This window comes from Pleurodeles waltl, chromosome 3_1 (assembly GCF_031143425.1).
Source record: "Pleurodeles waltl isolate 20211129_DDA chromosome 3_1, aPleWal1.hap1.20221129, whole genome shotgun sequence".
NCBI lineage: Eukaryota > Metazoa > Chordata > Amphibia > Caudata > Salamandridae > Pleurodeles > Pleurodeles waltl.
Genome location: NC_090440.1, coordinates 876,421,383 through 876,440,601, shown reverse-complemented (window position 1 = coordinate 876,440,601; position 19,219 = coordinate 876,421,383). Strand labels below are relative to the sequence as shown.

The 19,219-nt window shown below is 48.2% G+C and overlaps 1 protein-coding gene across 4 annotated transcripts in view; it reads right to left on the bottom strand.

Moving 5' to 3' along the window:
• The window catches only part of MAP7D1 (MAP7 domain containing 1), a 265,245-nt gene extending 246,805 nt beyond the window's left edge, over positions 1–18,440 (bottom strand). For 2 of the 4 annotated variants that reach the window (XM_069223844.1, XM_069223846.1), the window contains exon 1: positions 17,981–18,415. In XM_069223844.1, the coding sequence (XP_069079945.1) occupies positions 17,981–18,044 (64 nt within the window). In that variant the 5' untranslated portion in view covers positions 18,045–18,415. Of the gene's footprint in view, positions 1–17,980 lie in introns of all 4 variants that reach the window. The other 2 variants (XM_069223843.1, XM_069223845.1) reach the window with 2 other exon arrangements.
• Positions 18,441–19,219: the final 779 nt, after the last annotated feature.

The window sequence follows — 19,219 nt, the reverse complement described above, 5'->3', positions numbered from 1 at the left end:
AGGCATTCCAGCCCTGGAACTATTGCTTACTGCTTCCTCCAGCCCCAGTATGTAGATCTGCGGAAAAGGGGCAAAAAAAAGGAAATTGCTACAGTGGGGATTGAATTGCAAGTATTCAAGCCACACTATGGTAGTAGACCTGGCATAATCAGAGAGGCTATTTATTATCAGAGCTCTTACATAACAAGATTGCTGCCATGAGTTGTCGCTGCACTACAATTCACCAAAGGGACAAACAGATATTTTTACAGGACAAGTAGATTTAAGAAGCAACCTGTCCCATGGACAAGTAGATATTTTAATAAATTCCACACTCCTGCAGATATGTACACTAGTACTCAGCCATAGGCATAGAAAGTGATAGAAAACAGTGCAAATGCAGATAGACAATAGTGACCCTAGGGGGAAGCCCAAACCATATACTAAAAAAATGAAATGCAAGCATAGGACCCCCACCTAGGAGGTGAAATGTGTAGAGGAGAACTTAGGGTACTAGGAACCCCCAAAAGTAACACAGTGTCCCATAGTGACCAGGAGGAAAGGAGTAACCTACTAGATTTTCCCCAAACCACTCGAAAGGAAGAAAATGCAACACGCAGACAAGACTGCAAGAAAACAGTGGTGGATTCTTGAAGAGGAAGACCTGTGAAAGAAGTAACAGAAGAGTCCAGGAGGAGTAGGAGCTACTACCCACCCAGCTGTGGATGCAGGAGTTGGTCGACGGTAGGAGGAAGACAGCCAGGAATGTAGCCCTGGAGCAGGTGAAGAGTTCCTGGAGGATGCAGTCGACGTCATACGCCGGATGGAAGTTAGCTGTCGGTCAGTGGCGTGGAAAAGCCACCAACAAGCCACAGTGAAGTCCTAGGGGGACCCTCAGCAGGGCAGAGAGTCTAAAGAAGAAGAGGCAGCCCTTACAGGAGACCCACTGGACGAGGAACCAGGAGTCCCAGAGGAGCCCACGCAGTACTACTGGAGAAAGGTTCCACGCCACAGAAGACGAATCCAGTGGGCTGTGCATCACAGGAAGGAGTGCATGGGGTACTGTCCAGCGTGGGAAGGCAAGGGCTTACCTCCAGTTGGACAGCTTTCAGAGAGGACCAAGAGGATTACTCTGGACCACCACCCATGATGCACAATCCAGGAAGCTCCGATGAGAGGAGATCCACGCAGCCGGTCATCGTTGCAGTCTGTTCCTGTGGATGCAGGGGAGTGACTCCTTCACTACAAGGGAGATTCCTTCTTCCTTCTTGTGTAGACTGAAGACTTGCTGCCCTCGGAGCATGCACAGCTGGGGAAATATTGCAGAAGCTGGAAGGAGCTGTGGAAACAATGTTGCAAGCAGTCTGTCGTGGATGCAGACTGTTGGTTCCTGGAGAGACCCGTCACGGTTCCAGTGACTAGAAGTCAAAGTAGAAGTTGCAGAGGAGTCCTGGAATCTTGCAAGCTGAATCTGAGGACCCACCCAAGAGAGAGACCCTTAGTAGCTCTGAGAGGGGGATTGGTTACCTAGCCAGGTGACCACTATCAGGAAGGGGCTCTGACGTCATCTGCCTGACCTGGCCACTCAGATGCTCCCAGAGGCCTCTGCCCACCTTGGATTCAAGATGGCAGAACCAGGGACCCTCTGGAGGAGCTCTGGGCACCACCTCTGGGATGGTGATGCACAGAGGAATGGTCACTGCCCTTTCCATTGTCCAGTTTCACACCAGAGCAGGGACTGGAGGTCCCTGAAACTGTGTAAACTGGTTTATGCATGGAGGGCACCAAGTGTGCCCTTCAAAGCACACCAGTGGCTTAGTGAGGCTACTCCTCCCAAGCCATGTAGCACCTTTTTCCAAAGGGAGAGGGTGTGCCCCCCCCCTTGCTCCCAAAGGAAATCCTGTATTGTCTCCCTAGGCTTGAGCTGTTCAAGCAGCAGGAGGGCAGAAACCTGAGGGGTGGCAGCAGTTTGAGCTGCCCGGGGAATCCCAGAAGGCCGGTTGGGGGGGGGGGGGGGGGGGGGAGGGGATGGAGTTGCTGCAGGACAAGCCCCACAGCCAACTCCCCAGTGCACAGCCAAAGGCCATGCGGGGTGGTGGTTGCATTAACATAAGGTAATTAAATATTACCTTACATCAACGAAAACCCAGAAATTCACTGAATAAAACAAAGGTTAGTGATGTTTAGTGCCTGCTGCTCGCGGGGCATGTCGGGAATGTGCGGCTTCCCAAGTCTCATTCTTCTCCTTGGGACGGTTTCCTGACGCCCCGGCTCGGGTCACTCGCTTCTCTTCCCCCGGTAACGAGGTGAGCTCGCTCAGAGGCCAGGGAGCCGGTAGTGGGTGAGAGAGGGAAAAGTGAGGTCGCCCTTTGGCTGTCCTGCTTGGTGCGGGGGTAAGTGGTCTCGCACGTCCCATCGGTACTAACAAGGCTCTGGCGGGAACAAACAGGTCTCTCGCCGCTTCTGGGGTCCAAAACATGTTCATAACGCTCAGCCTTCATACGGCCCCGTCGCCCGTCGGAATTTGACATGTCACCATAAGATATCTTTATCCTTCTGTTCTCTACATTGACTTTAAAGCCCTTGTTTTATACGAGGGAATAATAAGCCATGGTTTCAGTCATGACTTCTCCCCTTTGACCCGTTTGATCTCGATGAGATCAAATCTTCTGCGGAAGTTCACGTTGCTACTAAAACTGTGAGCGCGTTGGACCTGGTTAGGTGCTGGCATTAGTTATGTACAATCTATGAACATGCAATTCGATTACAATAATTTGTTAAAACTGTCAAGTGGACATCATCGAATTTGAATGTTTTACTTTTTGATTCTTATGAGTAGTCCTGCAAGGTTACTTTCCTGTACTCATCGACGAGTTGTCCCATAAGATCTGTTATTAAGAAAATAGGCAGTAAGCCCTTTTTAAATGTCTTTTAAACGCAGACTTATCTGTAACAAGGTTTTTCGGTCTTGTCAGTGGAATCATAGACTGTTGGACGATCGCTTTTGTTTTTGAGGGTGCTCTGGAGACAAACGTTTTCATCAGGCTGGAGTAGTGGACGTTAGGCATTGTATTATGGATGCCATGGTTAAAACCAGCAGTATTCTATCTTTAGCTCGCTAAGTGAAGGTTTTTCAATCGACTGTTTTTGATTTACATGTTTTTGTAACATTAACTGGTAGGTACATCAGATAATTCATTAATTGTTGCATGTTTTGTTATGTTGAATCCTATTGCTGAAGTTTTGAAGTGAGAAAGGTCAAGCCATTTCTCACCAGACTAGTCCATAAGAAAGTTGTTGAAAACAAGAGTTCCAAATTGAAACTCTCAGTGCATATGGCGAGGAATGTGGTCTCTGAAATGCATGTTGCGTTACCCTGAACATTGATTAAGGATGGTGCGGTCATTCAAGAATTGTTGATTTATTTCAATTTTTTCCAGGGCATACGTCTAATGGGTTCTATAGTTGTCTTGGAAGTGTTTATTAAAGAGTGGTATGCAGGTGTCTCTTTATTCTTCAAACGCAATTGCTGACACACTTGAGTGAAGAGTTTTATGTGAGTAATTGGTTTGGTAGAGATGCACTTGTATGAGGAGTAGGCCAAAGGGTCACGGGGGTATTGAGGGCAGCTATGTATGTGCTTGAAAATACATTGTCTGTTTCATTATGGTGAGTCGACGTTGGATATTTACAGCAAGGCTGTATTTGGTGGCCGAACAGCTATGAATTTGGCGTCAATCCTGTCCTGGATTTACTCAATATATTTTTTTTGTATAACCAAATGTAATTTTTTTTTTTTTTTTTTTTTTAAAGGTACAGGTAAATATACAAGTAACTTACAAACTTTGGTCTTTTTGACACCGGCTGGACAGTTAATTCTGGTCTAACATTTGTGTGTTCGAGATATCTAAGAAGATCCGAAGTACCATAATTTGGCAGTACAAGGAGAGAGGAAAATGAATGTATGAGTATACATTTTGTCTGAGCCCCTTTAGATTAGTAATCCCGCCCATTTCCCCCATATTTTCTCATATTTATGGGGACATCCCCTTGATTCATACACCACTTTTTCTTGGGCTGCACACCAGTCCACCCCCCGTCTCCATTTCTGAAGGGAGGGACCCTTGGCGGTTTTCCAAGCGGCCGCTATGTCTCTCTTGGCCACCCTATTCGCTGTTCCAACCAACGTCTTATCTGCTCTAGATCCCTCCATGTCACTCATCACACCCAGTAGTACCATTTTGGGGGTCAGTACCTGTGATGATCCTAAGGCAAAGTTCAGCTCGTGGTTTACTCCCTCCCTCCCAGAACTTTCAAATCACGGGGCAGGACCATATCATATGAAAAAATCAGCCTGGTCCTCCCTGCATCGTGGGCATTGAGCAGCACCGAGGGCTCCCATCTTGTACAGTCTATCCGGGGACAAATATGCTTTATGTAAAAAAAAAAAAAAAAAAAGAATTGCGTCGCCCTCAGCCTCGTCGACACCACTAGCGTCCGGGGAGCCATCAGTGCCTCTGTCCAGTCTTCTTCCTCAAGTGGTCCCACCCATTTCTCCCATCCCTTCCTAAGGTGGTCTAGGTCCCCGGGTGCATTTGTGACCAGCATTTTGTATATCTGAGAGACCCCCTTCCTCCCCAGGCTGCCCATGAGTGTTTTGGCCTCAACTGGATTGAACTCCGGTATTTGGGACTTTTCTTTCAAGTGCCTAGCAAGGGCATGCCGGAGCTGGAGATATCTAAAGAATTGCTTCGGGGATAGTTGGAACTCTTGTTGCATCTCTTGAAAGGACTTCATCAAACTTCCTTTCCATACATCCCCCACCAAGGATATTCCCAGTGTGTCCCATTTCCCGAATCCCTCCAGTTTGTCTGTCTCTCTCAGCCAACTGCCGTGCCACAGCGGTGTTTGCCGGGTAACCATTTTGTTCCAGCAAGTATTCCTTAGAGCCCCTCTCCACGCTAAGAAGACCGCCTTGGTGATGGACTCCAAATCTTTGGGGATCGGAGCCGCGTATAACACATCCATGATTTGGGGGTACCCCAAAGCGTCTAATTCTACCTGATATGCTGGGTCTGACCAACCCCTGTTGAACCAATCCTGCACCACCAGGACTTGTGTCGCCAGGTAGTACAGGTAAGGATCGGCCATGCCCAGTCCCCCATCATATACCTCTCTTCGGCAGCTCCAGGACGCTACTCTGTCTCGCTCCTCCCCACATAAAGGAGGTGGTAATTTCATCCAGTTTTTTAAACCACGAGCGCGGGATCGTGAATGGCAAGTTCTGGACTACATATAAAAGGCACGGTAGGACCATCATCTTGTATAGAGCAATACGGCCCCAAATATTCAGTGGCAATGAATGCCATTGCTTAAGGTCTTCCTGTATGCGAGACACCAATTGATTGAGGTTCAGGGACCAGGATAGCTCAGGGAGCAGTGCGATCCATATCCCTAAGTATTTAAAACTTAGCCGGCGCAGTGGAACCACTGTCTGGCAGTCGAAGCAGTCTCACGACCGCGTCAGCAGGACTAGTACCGACTTGGACGGGTTCATTTTGAGCCCCGAGGCCTCCTCGAAGTGCCGCAGTAGATGGAAGCTTCGGGGTCCGGTCACTCCCTGGTTTGCCATGTATAACAGGACATCATCCGCATATAAGGCCACTCGGTCTTCGCAGGAGGGGCCCCATCTCCAACCTTGGTAAACCGGGTCTTCTCTCAGCATTCCCGCTAATGGCTCAGTGGCCAGGGCAGAGAGGAGAGAGGAGAGAGGAGGGGGCAACCCTGTCGGGTTCCCCTATGAATCGGAAAGGCCGAGGACAAAACTCCATTGACCCGTGCCGTGGGCTTGGTATATAAGGCCTGGACCAATCTACGGAATCTTGGCCCGAAACCGGCGCGTCGGAGCACAGCAAAAAGGAATTCCCAATTAACTGAGTCGCATGCCTTTTTTGAAGTCGACAAATAGGATAGCCAAGTGCTGAGGTGTCGATGTCGCCTTGCGAGGGCCACCTGGAGCCTTCGTATACAGTGGCGCGTGCTATGTCCGGTCATGAATCCACACTGATCCGGGTGCACTAGTAGGGGCAACACCCTCTTGAGGCGGGAGGCCAGCATTGTGGCGTAGATCTTTACTTCACTGTTAATGAGAGATATGGGTCTGTAATCAGCACAGGAGAGGGAGGGGGGTTGGGTCTTAGGCAGTACGACAATGGTGGCAACGTCTAGCTGGTCTGGAAAAAGGCCTTTCTGGTCTACTTCAGCGTAGAGATTCATTAGGTGTGGGACCAGTTCCTCCTTGAATCTTTTGTAGTATTCTGGAGGAAACCCATCAGGTCCGGGAGTTTTCCCAACTCCCATTGCCGTTATGGCATCGCCAATCTTCGCCTCCGTGAACGGCTCCTCCAAGACCCGTACGTCCGCGGTCAGCAGAACCGGGAGTGAAGAGTTTGTCAGAAACCTGTCTGGGGAGCCCGTATTCTCTGGATTTGTCGCTCGATATAAGGCCTTATAGAATTCAGCGAACGTTTCGGCTACCTTTTGGAGTTCAACCAACCGTTCCCCTTGTTCATTGCATATCTCAGGTACGATTCGGGGAGTCTGTTGTTGGGAAATCAACCAATATAGTAGTTTCCCTGTTTTGTTGCCCCAACCGTACACTCGTGCTGCGGAGGCACGCCACATGTGTTTTGCCGCTTCTAGGGATAAACTACGCATCTCCTGCTGAATCAGCAAGAGGTGTCTGGTTATCCGTTCGTTCGAGTGTGATTCTTGCTCTGCTTCAAGAAGAGTGGCACGGGCCTCCAGCTGGGCGATTTGGGAGTCCCGGGCGCGTTCCAGAGCACGGATTAGGCCCTTAGCTGTCCCTCTCAGTACCACCTTACTTGCAGCCCATAGGGTTCCGGGTGATCTCACCGAAACCTCATTAATATTAAAGTAATCACGTAATGATTCCCTTAAGCTATCGACAACTTCTTCGTCTTGTAAATGCCAAGCGTTTAGCCTCCATATGGGACGGATCATCGGGTCTGCGAGGCCCATCGTGAGCCAAACCGGCGCGTGGTCAGAGATCCCACGCAGTAGAATCTCGATGTGGGAGAGGTGTCCACATTCCCTGGCTGACACAAACACCAGGTCAATCCTGGATTGTGTGCTGTGGGCTGCTGAACTGTGTGAATTGTTTGCGTCTAGGGTGCCACGCCCTCCAGGCATCACAAAGCCCCGTTGATGTCATTCATCCTTCCAAACTAGTGGCCAAGGCTTGTCTATGGGCTGAGGGTCCCCCACTCGTGTCCAGCCCTGGGTTTGGGACTGCGTTGAAGTCGCCCCCTATCATCGTGTTCCCAGGGGGCAGCTCCGCTAATAGTCTTGTCAGATCTCGTAGAGTCTTACGCACCATGTTCGGGGGAGCATAAGCGCTTACAATGTTAATTGTTTGGCCCTCTACCGTACCTGAAACGACCCCAATGCGTTTTTACCGCCGATTCCGGTGGTACGTTGTTAATGCTCAGAAGCACGAGGACATCTCCACAAAGACGCACTAGTAACAATCACATTGCCAAAGGAACACAAGGTTGCTGGAGACGTTTACCCCGTGACCCATCACGTACCCTTAGTGTACAATAGAAACGGGGCGTATATAAAACATGCTAGGTTACGCTTACTGACATACTCGTAGAAATACTCCGGTTGGGTAGGCCACGATGCTCATTTTTCAGAAACTAAACCTCAAAGGAAGCACTTCCAAATATAAACGTAGCAGGTGCCGCAGTTGAAGCTCAGCTTCTGGAAAGGACAAGCCACCCTAACTCTTGGGCTTGGCAAAGATAAAGCAAGGCTATGCGCTCAGAGATCCCATAGCAGAAATGATCTAGAATCCTTCCTGGAGGTGAACTGATGATGTACTGGAGCGTAATCTGTTTCTGACTGTGACGCGCAAGTTCTATCTTCCTCTCCTGGAGATACAGAGTAGAAGGTTCTCCCTTCATAAAGCACCTGTAAGCTCCGCCCGATGAGCCACGCCTTTCCACCCTCGAAGTAGGTAAAGGAATTCCCACCTCTTACCAGGATGATGGACAGCTTTCCAAAACGACCCCACTGCGTTTTACCGCCGATTCCGGTGGTGCGTTGTTGATGCTCAGAAACACGAGGACATCTCCACAAAGACGCACTAGTAACAAGCACATTGCCAAAGGCACACAAGGTTGCTGGAGACGTTTACCCCGTGGCCCATCACGTACCCTTAGTGTACAATATAAACGGGGCGTATAAAACATGCTAGGTAACGCTTACTGACATACTTGTAGAAAATACCCCAGTTGGGTAGGCCACGATGCTCATTTTACAGAAACTAAACCTCAAAGGAAGCACTTCCAAATATAAACGTAGCAGGTGCCGCAGTTGAAGCTCAGTTTCCGGAAAGGACAAGCCACCGTAACTCTTAGGCTTGGCAAAGATAAAGCAAGCCTGTGCGCTCAGAGATCCCATAGCAGAAAAAGATCTAGAATCCTTCCTGGAGGTGAACTGATGATGTACTGGAGCGTAATCTATATCTGACTGTGTGACGCGCGGGTTCTATCTTCCTCTCCTGGAGACACAGAGTAGAAGGTTCTCCCTTTATAAAGCACCTGTAAGCTCCGCCCGCTGAGCCACGCCCCGTCCACCCAAAACGACCCCAATGCATTTACCGCCGATTCCGGTGGTGCGTTGTTGATGCTCAGAAGCACGAGGACATCTTCACAAAGACGCACTAGTAACAATCGCATTGCCAAAGGAAAACAAGGTTTTCTGGAGACGTTTTTACCCCGTGGCCCATCACGTACCCTTAGTATACAATATAAACGGGGCGTATAAAACATGCTAGGTAACGCTTACTGACATACTCGTAGAAAATACTCCGGTTGGGTAGGCCACGATGCTCATTTTACAGAAACTAAACCTCAAAGGATGCACTTACAATTATAATCGTAGCAGGTGCCGCAGTCGAAGCTCAGTTTCTGGAGGTGAACTGATGATGTACTGGAGCATAATCCGTATCGGACTGTGACGCGCGGTTTCTATCTTCCTCTCCGGGAGACACAGAGTAGAAGGTTCTCCCTTTATAAAGCACCTGTAAGCTCCGCCCGCTGAGCCACGCCCCGTCCACCCTCGAAGTAGGTAAAGGAATTCCCGCCTCTTACCAGGATGATGGACAGCTTTCCAAAACGACCCCACTGCGTTTTACCGCCGATTCCGGTGGTACGTTGTTAATGCTCAGAAGCACGAGGACATCTCCACAAAGACGCACTAGTAACAATCACATTGCCAAAGGCACACAAGGTTGCTGGAGACGTTTACCCCATGGCCCATCACGTACCCCTAGTGTACAATATAAATGCAGCAGATGCCGCAGTTGAAGCTCACCTTCTGGAAAGGACAAGCCACCCTAACTCTTGGGCTTGGCTAAGATAAAGCAAGGCTGTGCGCTCAGAGATCCCATAGCAGAAAAGATCTAGAATCCTTCCTGGAGGTGAACTGATGATGTACTGGAGCGTAATCTGTATGTGACTGTGACGCGCGGTTTCTATCTTCCTCTCCTGGAGACACAGAGTAGAAGGTTCTCCCTTTATAAAGCACCTGTAAGCTCCGCCCGCTGAGCCACACCCCGTCCACCCTCGAAGTAGGTAAAGGAATTCCCGCCTCTTACCAGGATGATGGACAGCTTTCCAAAACGACCCAACTGCGTTTACCGCCGATTCCGGTGGTGCGTTGTTGATGCTCAGAAGCACGAGGACATCTCCACAAAGACGCACTAGTAACAATCACATTGCCAAAGGCACACAAGGTTGCTGGAGACGTTTACCCCGTGGCCCATCACGTACCCTTAGTGTACAATGTAAACGGGGCATATAAAACATGCTAGGTAACCCTTACTGGCATACTCATAGAAAATACCCCGGTTTTGGGTAGGCCACGATGCTCTTTTTACAGAAACTAAACCTCAAAGGAAGCACTTCCAAATATAAACGTAGCAGGTGCCGCAGTCGAAGCTCAGCTTCTGGAAAGGACAAGCCACCGTAACTCTTGGGCTTGGCAAAGATAAATCAAGGCTGTGCGCTCAGAGATCCCATAGCAGGAAAAGATCTACAATCCTTCCTTGAGGTGAACTGATGATGTACTGGAGCGTAGGCTGTATCCGACTGTGACGCGCGGGTTCTGTCTTCCTCTGCTGGAGACAGAGTAGAAGGTTCGCCCTTTATAAAGCACCTGTAAGCTCTGCCCGCTGAGCCACGCCCCGTCCACCCTCGAAGTAGGTAAAGGAATTCCCGCCTCTTACCAGGATGATGGACAGCTTTCCAAAACGACCCCACCGCGTTTTCCGCCGATTCCAGTGGTGCGTGGTTCGTGCTCAGAACCACGAGGACATCTCCACAAAGACGTACTAGTAACAATCACATTGCCAAAGGCACACAAGGTTGCTGGAGACATTTTACCCCGTGGCCCATCATGTACCCTTAGTGTACAATATAAACGGGGCGTATAAAACATGCTAGGTAACGCTTACTGACATACTCGTAGAAAATACCCCGGTTGGGTAGGCCACGATGCTCATTTTACAGAAACTAAACCTCAAAGGAAGCACTTCCAAATATAAACGTAGCAGGTGCCGCAGTTGAAGCTCAGCTTCTGGAAAGGACAAGCCACCATAACTCTTGGGCTTGGCAAAGATAAAGCAAGGCTGTGCGCTCAGAGATCCCATAGCAGAAAAAGATCTAGAATCCTTCCTGGAGGTGAACTGATGATGTACTGGAGCATAATCTGTTTCTGACTGACACGTGAGTTCTATCTTCCTCTCCTGGAGATAAAGAGTAGAAGGTTCTCCCTTCATAAAGCACCTGTAAGCTCCGCCCGCTGAGCCACGCCCGTCCACCCTCGAAGTAGGTAAAGGAATTCCCGCCTTTTACCAGGATGATGGACAGCTTTCCAAAACGACCCAATGCGTTTTTAACGCCGATTCCGGTGGTGCGTTGTTGACATCTCCACAAAGACGCACTAGTACCAATCCAGGGATGTGGAATTCCTATGGCCCGACGCCCGGGACATCTTGTTTGGGGTCAAGGGCAACAAGTTTTTATGTTTACTTTGTCCTTGGGACAAGTAGGCCCAACCCTCTGCAGCACAAACCCTTTGGCTGCCTGTTTACAGAGAGTGGAACTCTCTGCAGTTGAGGTAATGTGTTTCCAAAAGATAATGCCGTTCGAACTTGTATTTATGGTTCATTATTTGAAATCCTTCATTATTAGGGTGAGTGCTGTAAATAAATGTTTTAAGGTCACACTTCACTACTGACGTTGGTTCCAGTACAAAAAAAAAAACGTGTATACACATGTTTGAAAAGTTTAGGCTATGAGGCTAAGTATAATGCTCCCAGAATGCTCTCTGATTAGATGCAAATGAAGTGTCATTTAGTAAAATGTGTTGGTGCATGCTAGTATTTCCCAAAAATATTTCTAATGGAAAATCAGTCTAATCATTTTCAACACGATTATGGGAAGCATGAAAATAAACAAACACTGACAAAGCCAACTGATCTGACATATTTTTATAAGTCTTTTAGTTTCATCAATGCGTGTCTTGTTTTGACATGGCTTTTGTAACACTTTATTGTTGTGGGAGCTATCAGGCCCTCAACACTGTAACAAACACTGGCAAAAAAACTCAAAAACATTTTTGAACTCTAAAAGCACACATTGCCACCAGTGGCATAACAAAGGCCCCGCAGCCGCCCTCCTGGGGGCCCGTTCAGCACAGCACCTGGCCTGAGTGAGTCTGGAGAGGGGGCTCCTCCATGTTCTTTTCAAAGGGGCACCCTCCAGTTTCGTTATGTCACTGATTGCCACTGTAGTTCCTGACACTGAACAAAACTACTTTGTGTGCCAATATGCTCCTTGTGGAAGAGCAGAATGCGATCGCTCACAGTAAAGCCAGCCGAAAGAGAGAGAAATAGAAGTTTAATAAAAAACAAAATGTTTTGTTAACACCAGACCTAATTAGGGACCAAGACCCACATGTAGGTAGCTTTTTGCATGTGGCAAACAGCGACTTTCGGGGTTTGTGGCGTGCAAAAAAGCACATTGCGATGCACAAACCCAGTTTTGCGATTCGGTAACCTGGTTACCGAATCGCAAAACAGGTTTGCGACTCGCAATTAGGAAGGGGTGTTCCCTTCCTAATTGCGACTCGCAGTGCAATGTAGGATTGTTTTGTGACCGCGAACGAGGGCGCAAACCAATCGCAGTTTGCACCCATTTCAAATGGGTGCTAACACTTTCGCTAAAGGGAAGGGGTCCCCATGGGACCCCTTCCCCATTGTGAATGTCACTGTAAACATTTTTTCAGAGCAGGCAGTGGTCCTGCGGAACACTGCCTGCTCTGAAAAAATGAAACGAAAACGTTTCATTTTTCGTTTTTGTAATGCATCTCGTTTTCCTTTAAGGAAAACGGACTGCATTACAAAAAAAACAAAAAAACAGCTTTATTAAAAAGCAGTCACAGACATGGTGGTCTGCTGTCTCCAGCAGGCCACCATCCCTGTGAGGGCCGCCATTCGCAAGGGGGTCGCAAATTGAGACCCACCTCATGATTATTCATGAGGTGGGCATTTGCGAAGCCCTTGCGAATCACAGATGGTGTCAGGGACACCATCCTACATTCGGATCTGCGACTCGCAAATTGCGAGTCTCTCTGACTCGCAATTTGCGGGTCGCAAATCTGAACCTACTGACATGTGGCCCCAAATTCTTAAAGAAAGTCACAAAAGTGCACCCATGGTATATGTCATACCCCTATAAAATATTTGTGAACTGTATTTTAGCATGGGTAAATACGATGTGTAGATTTGCTCATGTGAAAATCTATTGAGCATTTGCAAGTTCATTTTCCCTCCAGCCACTTTCTTCCCAACCCTGGAAGAAGTTCTAATTCTGCCATTGTCAGGAGTAAATGTCCAACCTTTCTTATTATGGGAAAATATTAGAGAGAAGCTGGTGAAAATCTTTAAAACATGCAGGTTAGTAGGTTTGCAGACTCAAAGGCATTCCAGCCCTGGAACTATTGCTTACTGCTTCCTCCAGCCCCAGTATGCAGATCTGCAGAAAGGTGGAAAAATAAGGATATTGCTACAGTAGGGATTGAAACTGCAAGTATTCAAGCCCTACTGAGGTAGTAGCCCTGGCATAATCAGAGACGCTATTATCAGAGCTCTTACATAATGAGATTGCTGCCATAATTTGTCGCCACACTACATGGCACCAAAGGGACAAGTAGATCTTTTTACAGGACAAGTAGATTTGAGAAGCAACCTGTCCCCTGGACAAGTAGATATTTTAATAAATTCCACACCCCTGCAATCGCATTGCCAAAGGAAAACAAGGTTTTCTGGAGACGTTTACCCCGTGGCCCATCACGTACCCTTAGTGTACAATATAAACGGGGCGTATGAAACATGCTAGGTAACGCTTACTGACATACTCGTAGAAAATACTCCGGTTGAGTAGGCCACGATGCTCATTTTACAGAAACTAATCCTCAAAGGAAGTACTTACAATTATAATCGTAGCAGGTGCCGCAGTTGAAGCTTAGCTTCTGGAGGTGAACTGATGATGTACTGGAGCGTAATCTGTATCTGACTGTGACGCGCGGGTTCTATCTTCCTCTCCGGGAGACACAGAGTAGAAGGTTCTCCCTTCATAAAGCACCTGTAAGCTCCGCCCGCTGAGCCACGCCCCGTCCACCCTCGAAGTAGGTAAAGGAATTCCCGCCTCTTACCAGGATGATGGTCATCTTTCCAAAACGACCCCACTGCGTTTACCGCCGATTCACGTGGTGCGTTATTGATGCTCAGAAGCACGAGGACATCTCCACAAAGACGCACTAGTAACAATAACATTGCCAAAGGCACACAAGGTTGCTGGAGACGTCTACCCCATGGCCCATCACGTACCCCTAGTGTACAATATAAACGCAGCAGATGCCGCAGTTGAAGCTCACCTTCTGGAAAGGACAAGCCACCCTAACTCTTGGACTTGGCAAAGATAAAGCAAGGCTGTGCGCTCAGAGATCCCATAGCAGAAAGATCTAGAATCCTTCCTGGAGGTGAACGGAGGATGTACTGGAGCGTAATCTGTATATGACAGAGACGCGTGGGTTCTATCTTCCTCTGCTGGAGACACAGAGGAAAAGGCTCTCCCTTTATAAAGCACCTGTAAGCTCCGCCCGCTGAGCCACACCCCGTCCACCCTCGAAGTAGGTAAAGGAATTCCCGCCTTTTACCAGGATGATGGATGGATGACTAAGTATTTTTACCCATGATTCTAATTATGTATTATATGTGCATATGTGTGTTGTATTCATATGTGTGTGTGTATAAATATATATATATATATATATATATATATATATATATGTATGTGTATATGTTGTTTCTGTGCCTGGCATGTTTGTGGATCTTTGCATGGCTCCTGGTTTTTTTGGGCTGTTATACTAGATATCTATGAATTTCTGCTCTCTTTTATCACACTTATCTACTCATCACTCTTAAGTCATGTCTCTATCAAACTATCCTCCATTCTCACTCGGACTCATCCCAAATCCCTTCGACCACTTTCATCTCCTAAACATCTCTGCCTAAGCTCTTCCCTCCACCTCCACATCTAACTCACCAAACCTCACTGTACCTCTGTGACCTCCCACACAACCCTACTAAATTCTCCTGCATTCATCTCACCCTCCTACTATGCTCTCCCTAACCCTTCCACATCCTCTTTCCCCTCCGCTCCCCCTTTTATTCATCTCAAGCCTTTGGATTGAGTAAATGAAGGATAAACTCCCAATTAACACTTCTGGATTTCTTTCCTCCTCCACCCCTCCATTACTCCAGTCAATCTAACTAACAAACTCTCATATCCGCAACTCAAATTAACTCATAATAATACTAAAACTGTACTCCTTATTAAATTATACTAATCCATCACTAATTCTTTTGGGTACCGGAGTAGCGTGCTACTCATCGAAAAGCGCTTAGACGCCTCGTCAGGGGTAGTAAGCGCTATATAAATACGATTACAATACAATACAATACAATACAATGTTACAGTTGGGAAATAGCATTAACAAACCTTAGAAATTCATTAAAAAAAAAAAAACACACACACAAACACACACACACACAAAAAGGTTACCGGGATGTTATAGTTCGGTTCAGATTTCACATACACAAAACCATAGAAATTCAGCAGTTATAGACATACTTATCTCAAGAAATTATAACTTGTGCTCTAAGGTACCTATAACTCTCGCCCTCGCCATGCATTGGTACTTACCCCACATATTATGTCAGTCATGACATTTTCTATGACATAATTGATAATATTACTGCAACATTTGCAATAAAGTTATTGATGAGAAAACTGTGCAGGGCGAGGGGGCAAGTTAAATATCTTAGGGCATGAGCATCCATTCAACAATACGCACAAAAATATAAAATAAAAATAACACTCTTGTAAAATCAGAAGCACAAAATAACATTAAGCAGGACCAAAAGGGACATGCAGAAAAGAACTAGAAGGCCTGGGCGCTCTCGCCGTCGCCTCCCCTTCAACTACGCCCCCCGCCTTCAAAAACACATCACTCCTCTTGAGCAATTCTCTTGGGGTCCAGCGAAGGTCAGGCAGAGGAAACAACACTCCAGTTCGATGATGTATCCGGGAAGCCATATCTGTGAACTGGGACTTCCAAACAAGGAACTGGCATGCAAGCAGAAACGATGGGATAAAGGCCTCGCGGGAGGGCCTGCGGGAGCTATTACAGCCAGAGTAGCAACTGTAAGCAAGAGAGACGGGGGGGCGCTCCTGCAGCAAGGGAAGGGGGTGCCCCAGCAACAAGCAGAAAGGTGGGGGGAGGGGGTGAACAGCCAGAGGAGTGTGTCAGGCGTTCCACACAATAAAATAAACATTGACACAGCCAGTAGATCTGGCTATATTTTGCTCCCACATGCAGCTAAAGGAAGGCACAAGTCTGACCAAACAAACATTGCGTGTACAAACGCTGTTAAACCATTTGTCTTTGCCAGTACCAAAATAAAATTAAGAAAAGTATTGCTTTGTACAATAGAAACAATACTGAGATGCAACAAACTGAGATGACTAGGTATACTTTACAAATGTAAAATAGTCTCCCACGCATTGCAAAGGAAGCAATTTCTAGAAGACGAAATGATTCCGCAAACAGACAATAGAATGAAATGAGAGAGCAGGCTGTTCCTCTGGGGAGTGCTAAAGGCTGGTCTTTGTAGATGTTAAAATATTTGTAACAATAGGCGATGCATACAACTGCTATAAAGCAAGACATAAAAATTAGTGGAATTATCTTTTGCAGCAGGGGTAAGGGAACTTTGGGGGAGGGGCGGGGGTTGGCCCTGCAGGACTCAATGCCTGTGCAAGAGTAATGGGTGCAGGACGTGGTGCAACAGCGTGCAAGCGTCTTCCACCAGCAAGAAAAGCAACGGTGCTAGGAGGGGGGTGGTTAATGCTCCAGGCCTCATCCACTTGTAGACGGGGGAGCGGTGCAGGCCTATTTTACTAGTAATAGGGGACAAGAGTAGAGATCTCAATCGGCAAGGTAGGAGAGGTCTCAAGTGTAGCGTGATGCAGAGCTCATCCGTCGTCGGGTGGAAGCGGGGCGTCGCGAATGGTGCAGGCATCTTCGTCTGGGATCTGTGTGACGTATACCGTTATAACGGTGGTCCAGGCGCTTCATCGTTTAGGCCTGGGCAGAGCCCGCCTTATTCAGCAGGGGGGTCTGAGCCACCCCTAACCCCGACCACGGCATGGTGTCCCTTCAATCAGCAGGTGGGGTAGTTCGTGCGCTGTGGGGGCTCGGGCCTCCTCATCCTTCGAGCACGTGGGGTTTCAGCCCCCCTCCTCCAGCGGTGAAGGGGGAGCCGAGGCCTGCAGGAATGCAGCTGCTCCCACCAGCTGCACGGGAGATGTTTTCAGATTTCGGAAGTCTGTGGCGCTTTAACTGGGTGCCAAGGAGTGGTTCAAGTGGAGAAGAGAGATCGGGTGAGTGTAGGAGAGAAGGGTTCTGCAAACGCAGGATTGAGGATGACACATTCGCTGGATGATAGGAGCCCATGGGGCGAGAGACATGTCGAGGGCGTCATAAATGTTCCGCCTTCTGGGCAGGGGCATATTGGCTGAGATACACTATGCGGTACGGTGCGAGAAGGAGAGGGAAAGACGGCACTGCCAGGCACCGGCAGGTTAGCAGATATAGAATGAATACCGACACTTTTTGCCTCTTTCCACCGATTGATCGTAACGTGGCAACATTAAAAAAAAAAAACAAAGACCGATTTTAGCCCTTTGCACGGGTTCCTACGCTGTTCTTTACCCAGTATTGCCAACCACTTCAAGAGTGGGTAGAAGCCGAGATTTAAAATGAGACAGTCCACCGACAAATATTTGCTAATAACTAATTGAAGAGCACAAAACACAGTTGCAACTACAATATCAACACGTTTTGTATCTAAGACCAAGTTTTGTGACAGGCACAGATGTGGCCTCTGCCCCCAACTCTCCTACAAGCCCCTGACCCCTTGCCCTGCATTAAACAGCCACAAGCACACTCGGAGCTGCAATGCTAGTCAGTAGAGTCTGTTTTCGCAAACAATGGCACTGACATTTCACCTGATAACCAATATACAATGTGATGAGACGTTTGCTACGAGTGAGACGAGCGTGTAGAAAGCGATGGGTTCGAGCAAGGGAGAATGTGGATTCCACCCCGTTATCCCCCACCCGCCCTGTCCGTTTTCTTCTGCAACAACAAAAGCTTCCTGTCTGCCCTGCAACAGCCCGAGTGAGATACAAAGTATCGTGCCACACCAGCACTTTTCCCATTCACTCAACTCTCACAAGCAAAGCACAGCTGAACCCTCCCCGCCACGACGAAACCCTCTTACCTCCTGACACCTGCTGGGCCTGTCCCCCCAGTTCCCCTGCGCATCCTCCTTCTTGGCTCTCCATGCTGGGCTGGGATCCCACAGAAAGGCTGGGTGCGGGGACGAGGTCTCGCGTCCTCTGTCAGTCCGCCTCCCTGGGGAGAAGCCGCATCACTCCCCACCAAAAATATAAAAACGCAAAATAAACTTAAAAGAACAAGCGTCCTGGGCTCAGTTTGATCCGGGGGCCAGCATCACGTTTTGAAAATCCGGATATCGCAAATGAAATACATCCATGAAATTGTAGTTAGAGCCCGGGTTTAAAGAGGCGGCATGGCTGAGCTCAACTCCCCGCCGACAGGGCGCGGTTTCTGCTTTCTTTGGGGTGTTTTCCTCGCTTGGTCCCCAGCTCCAGGGAGGCTGTGTGTCAGCAGCAACTGAGATTCACAGAGAAGCAGAAAAAAAAAAAAATAACCTTTTCACATCAGCAGCTGATGGGCTGCTATTGTAACGCTCAGGCCCTGCCTCTAGAACTGGGCGATACCACTGCAGCTTGGAGGGGGATCTAATTAATGGCTTCCGTGAAATCAAGGGATGGACTTAGTGGAGGCCTGACTAAAGCACATGGGAGGGCTTTGGACGTGAGCACGGATTCACAGGGGTGATCTTAAAGCAGTTCAGACTCTGAGCGCTGAGGTGAAATAGAGAGCAGTGAAGCTCTCCCCTCTAGGATGAGCCATGTTAGGTGCACCCCGCGAGCGTGTTGAGACTATCTAGGGAAAGTTGGATTCCTTTGGCTGGGTGCACAGATGGTGAGTCACTCAGAGCTGAGACCCAGCCCTGTCCGAAGATTCGGCCCCTCGTGCCGGAGGAGGGGGCACTGACAATAGCACGCAGGCCTCCTCATAAGAGGCGCTAAGGGGATGGGTTAGAGCGGCACAGAGGCTGAACGTGGTCACTTTTTTCACTAAGGGTCTGTGAGGAGAAAACACGCACTTTCATTTGTCTGTTTCTTTCTTTCTCCCAGTTCTGGCAATTTTTCCACGTGTAACTTTGCTCTGATAGCCTTTCGCCGGCAGTTATTCCCCCAAGTGCTTGAATTCTAAAATGGAAGTTCAGGTACTCTATACTGGAGTACCTGCTTGATTCTGCGAAGTGCCGGCAGACTTCAATTAAAAGTATGACGCCCTTGCTGAGCAGGGCAGTTACTTGTAGTGTCGGCCTCCAGCACTCGTAGCGGCACTACTGTAAGAAATAAGG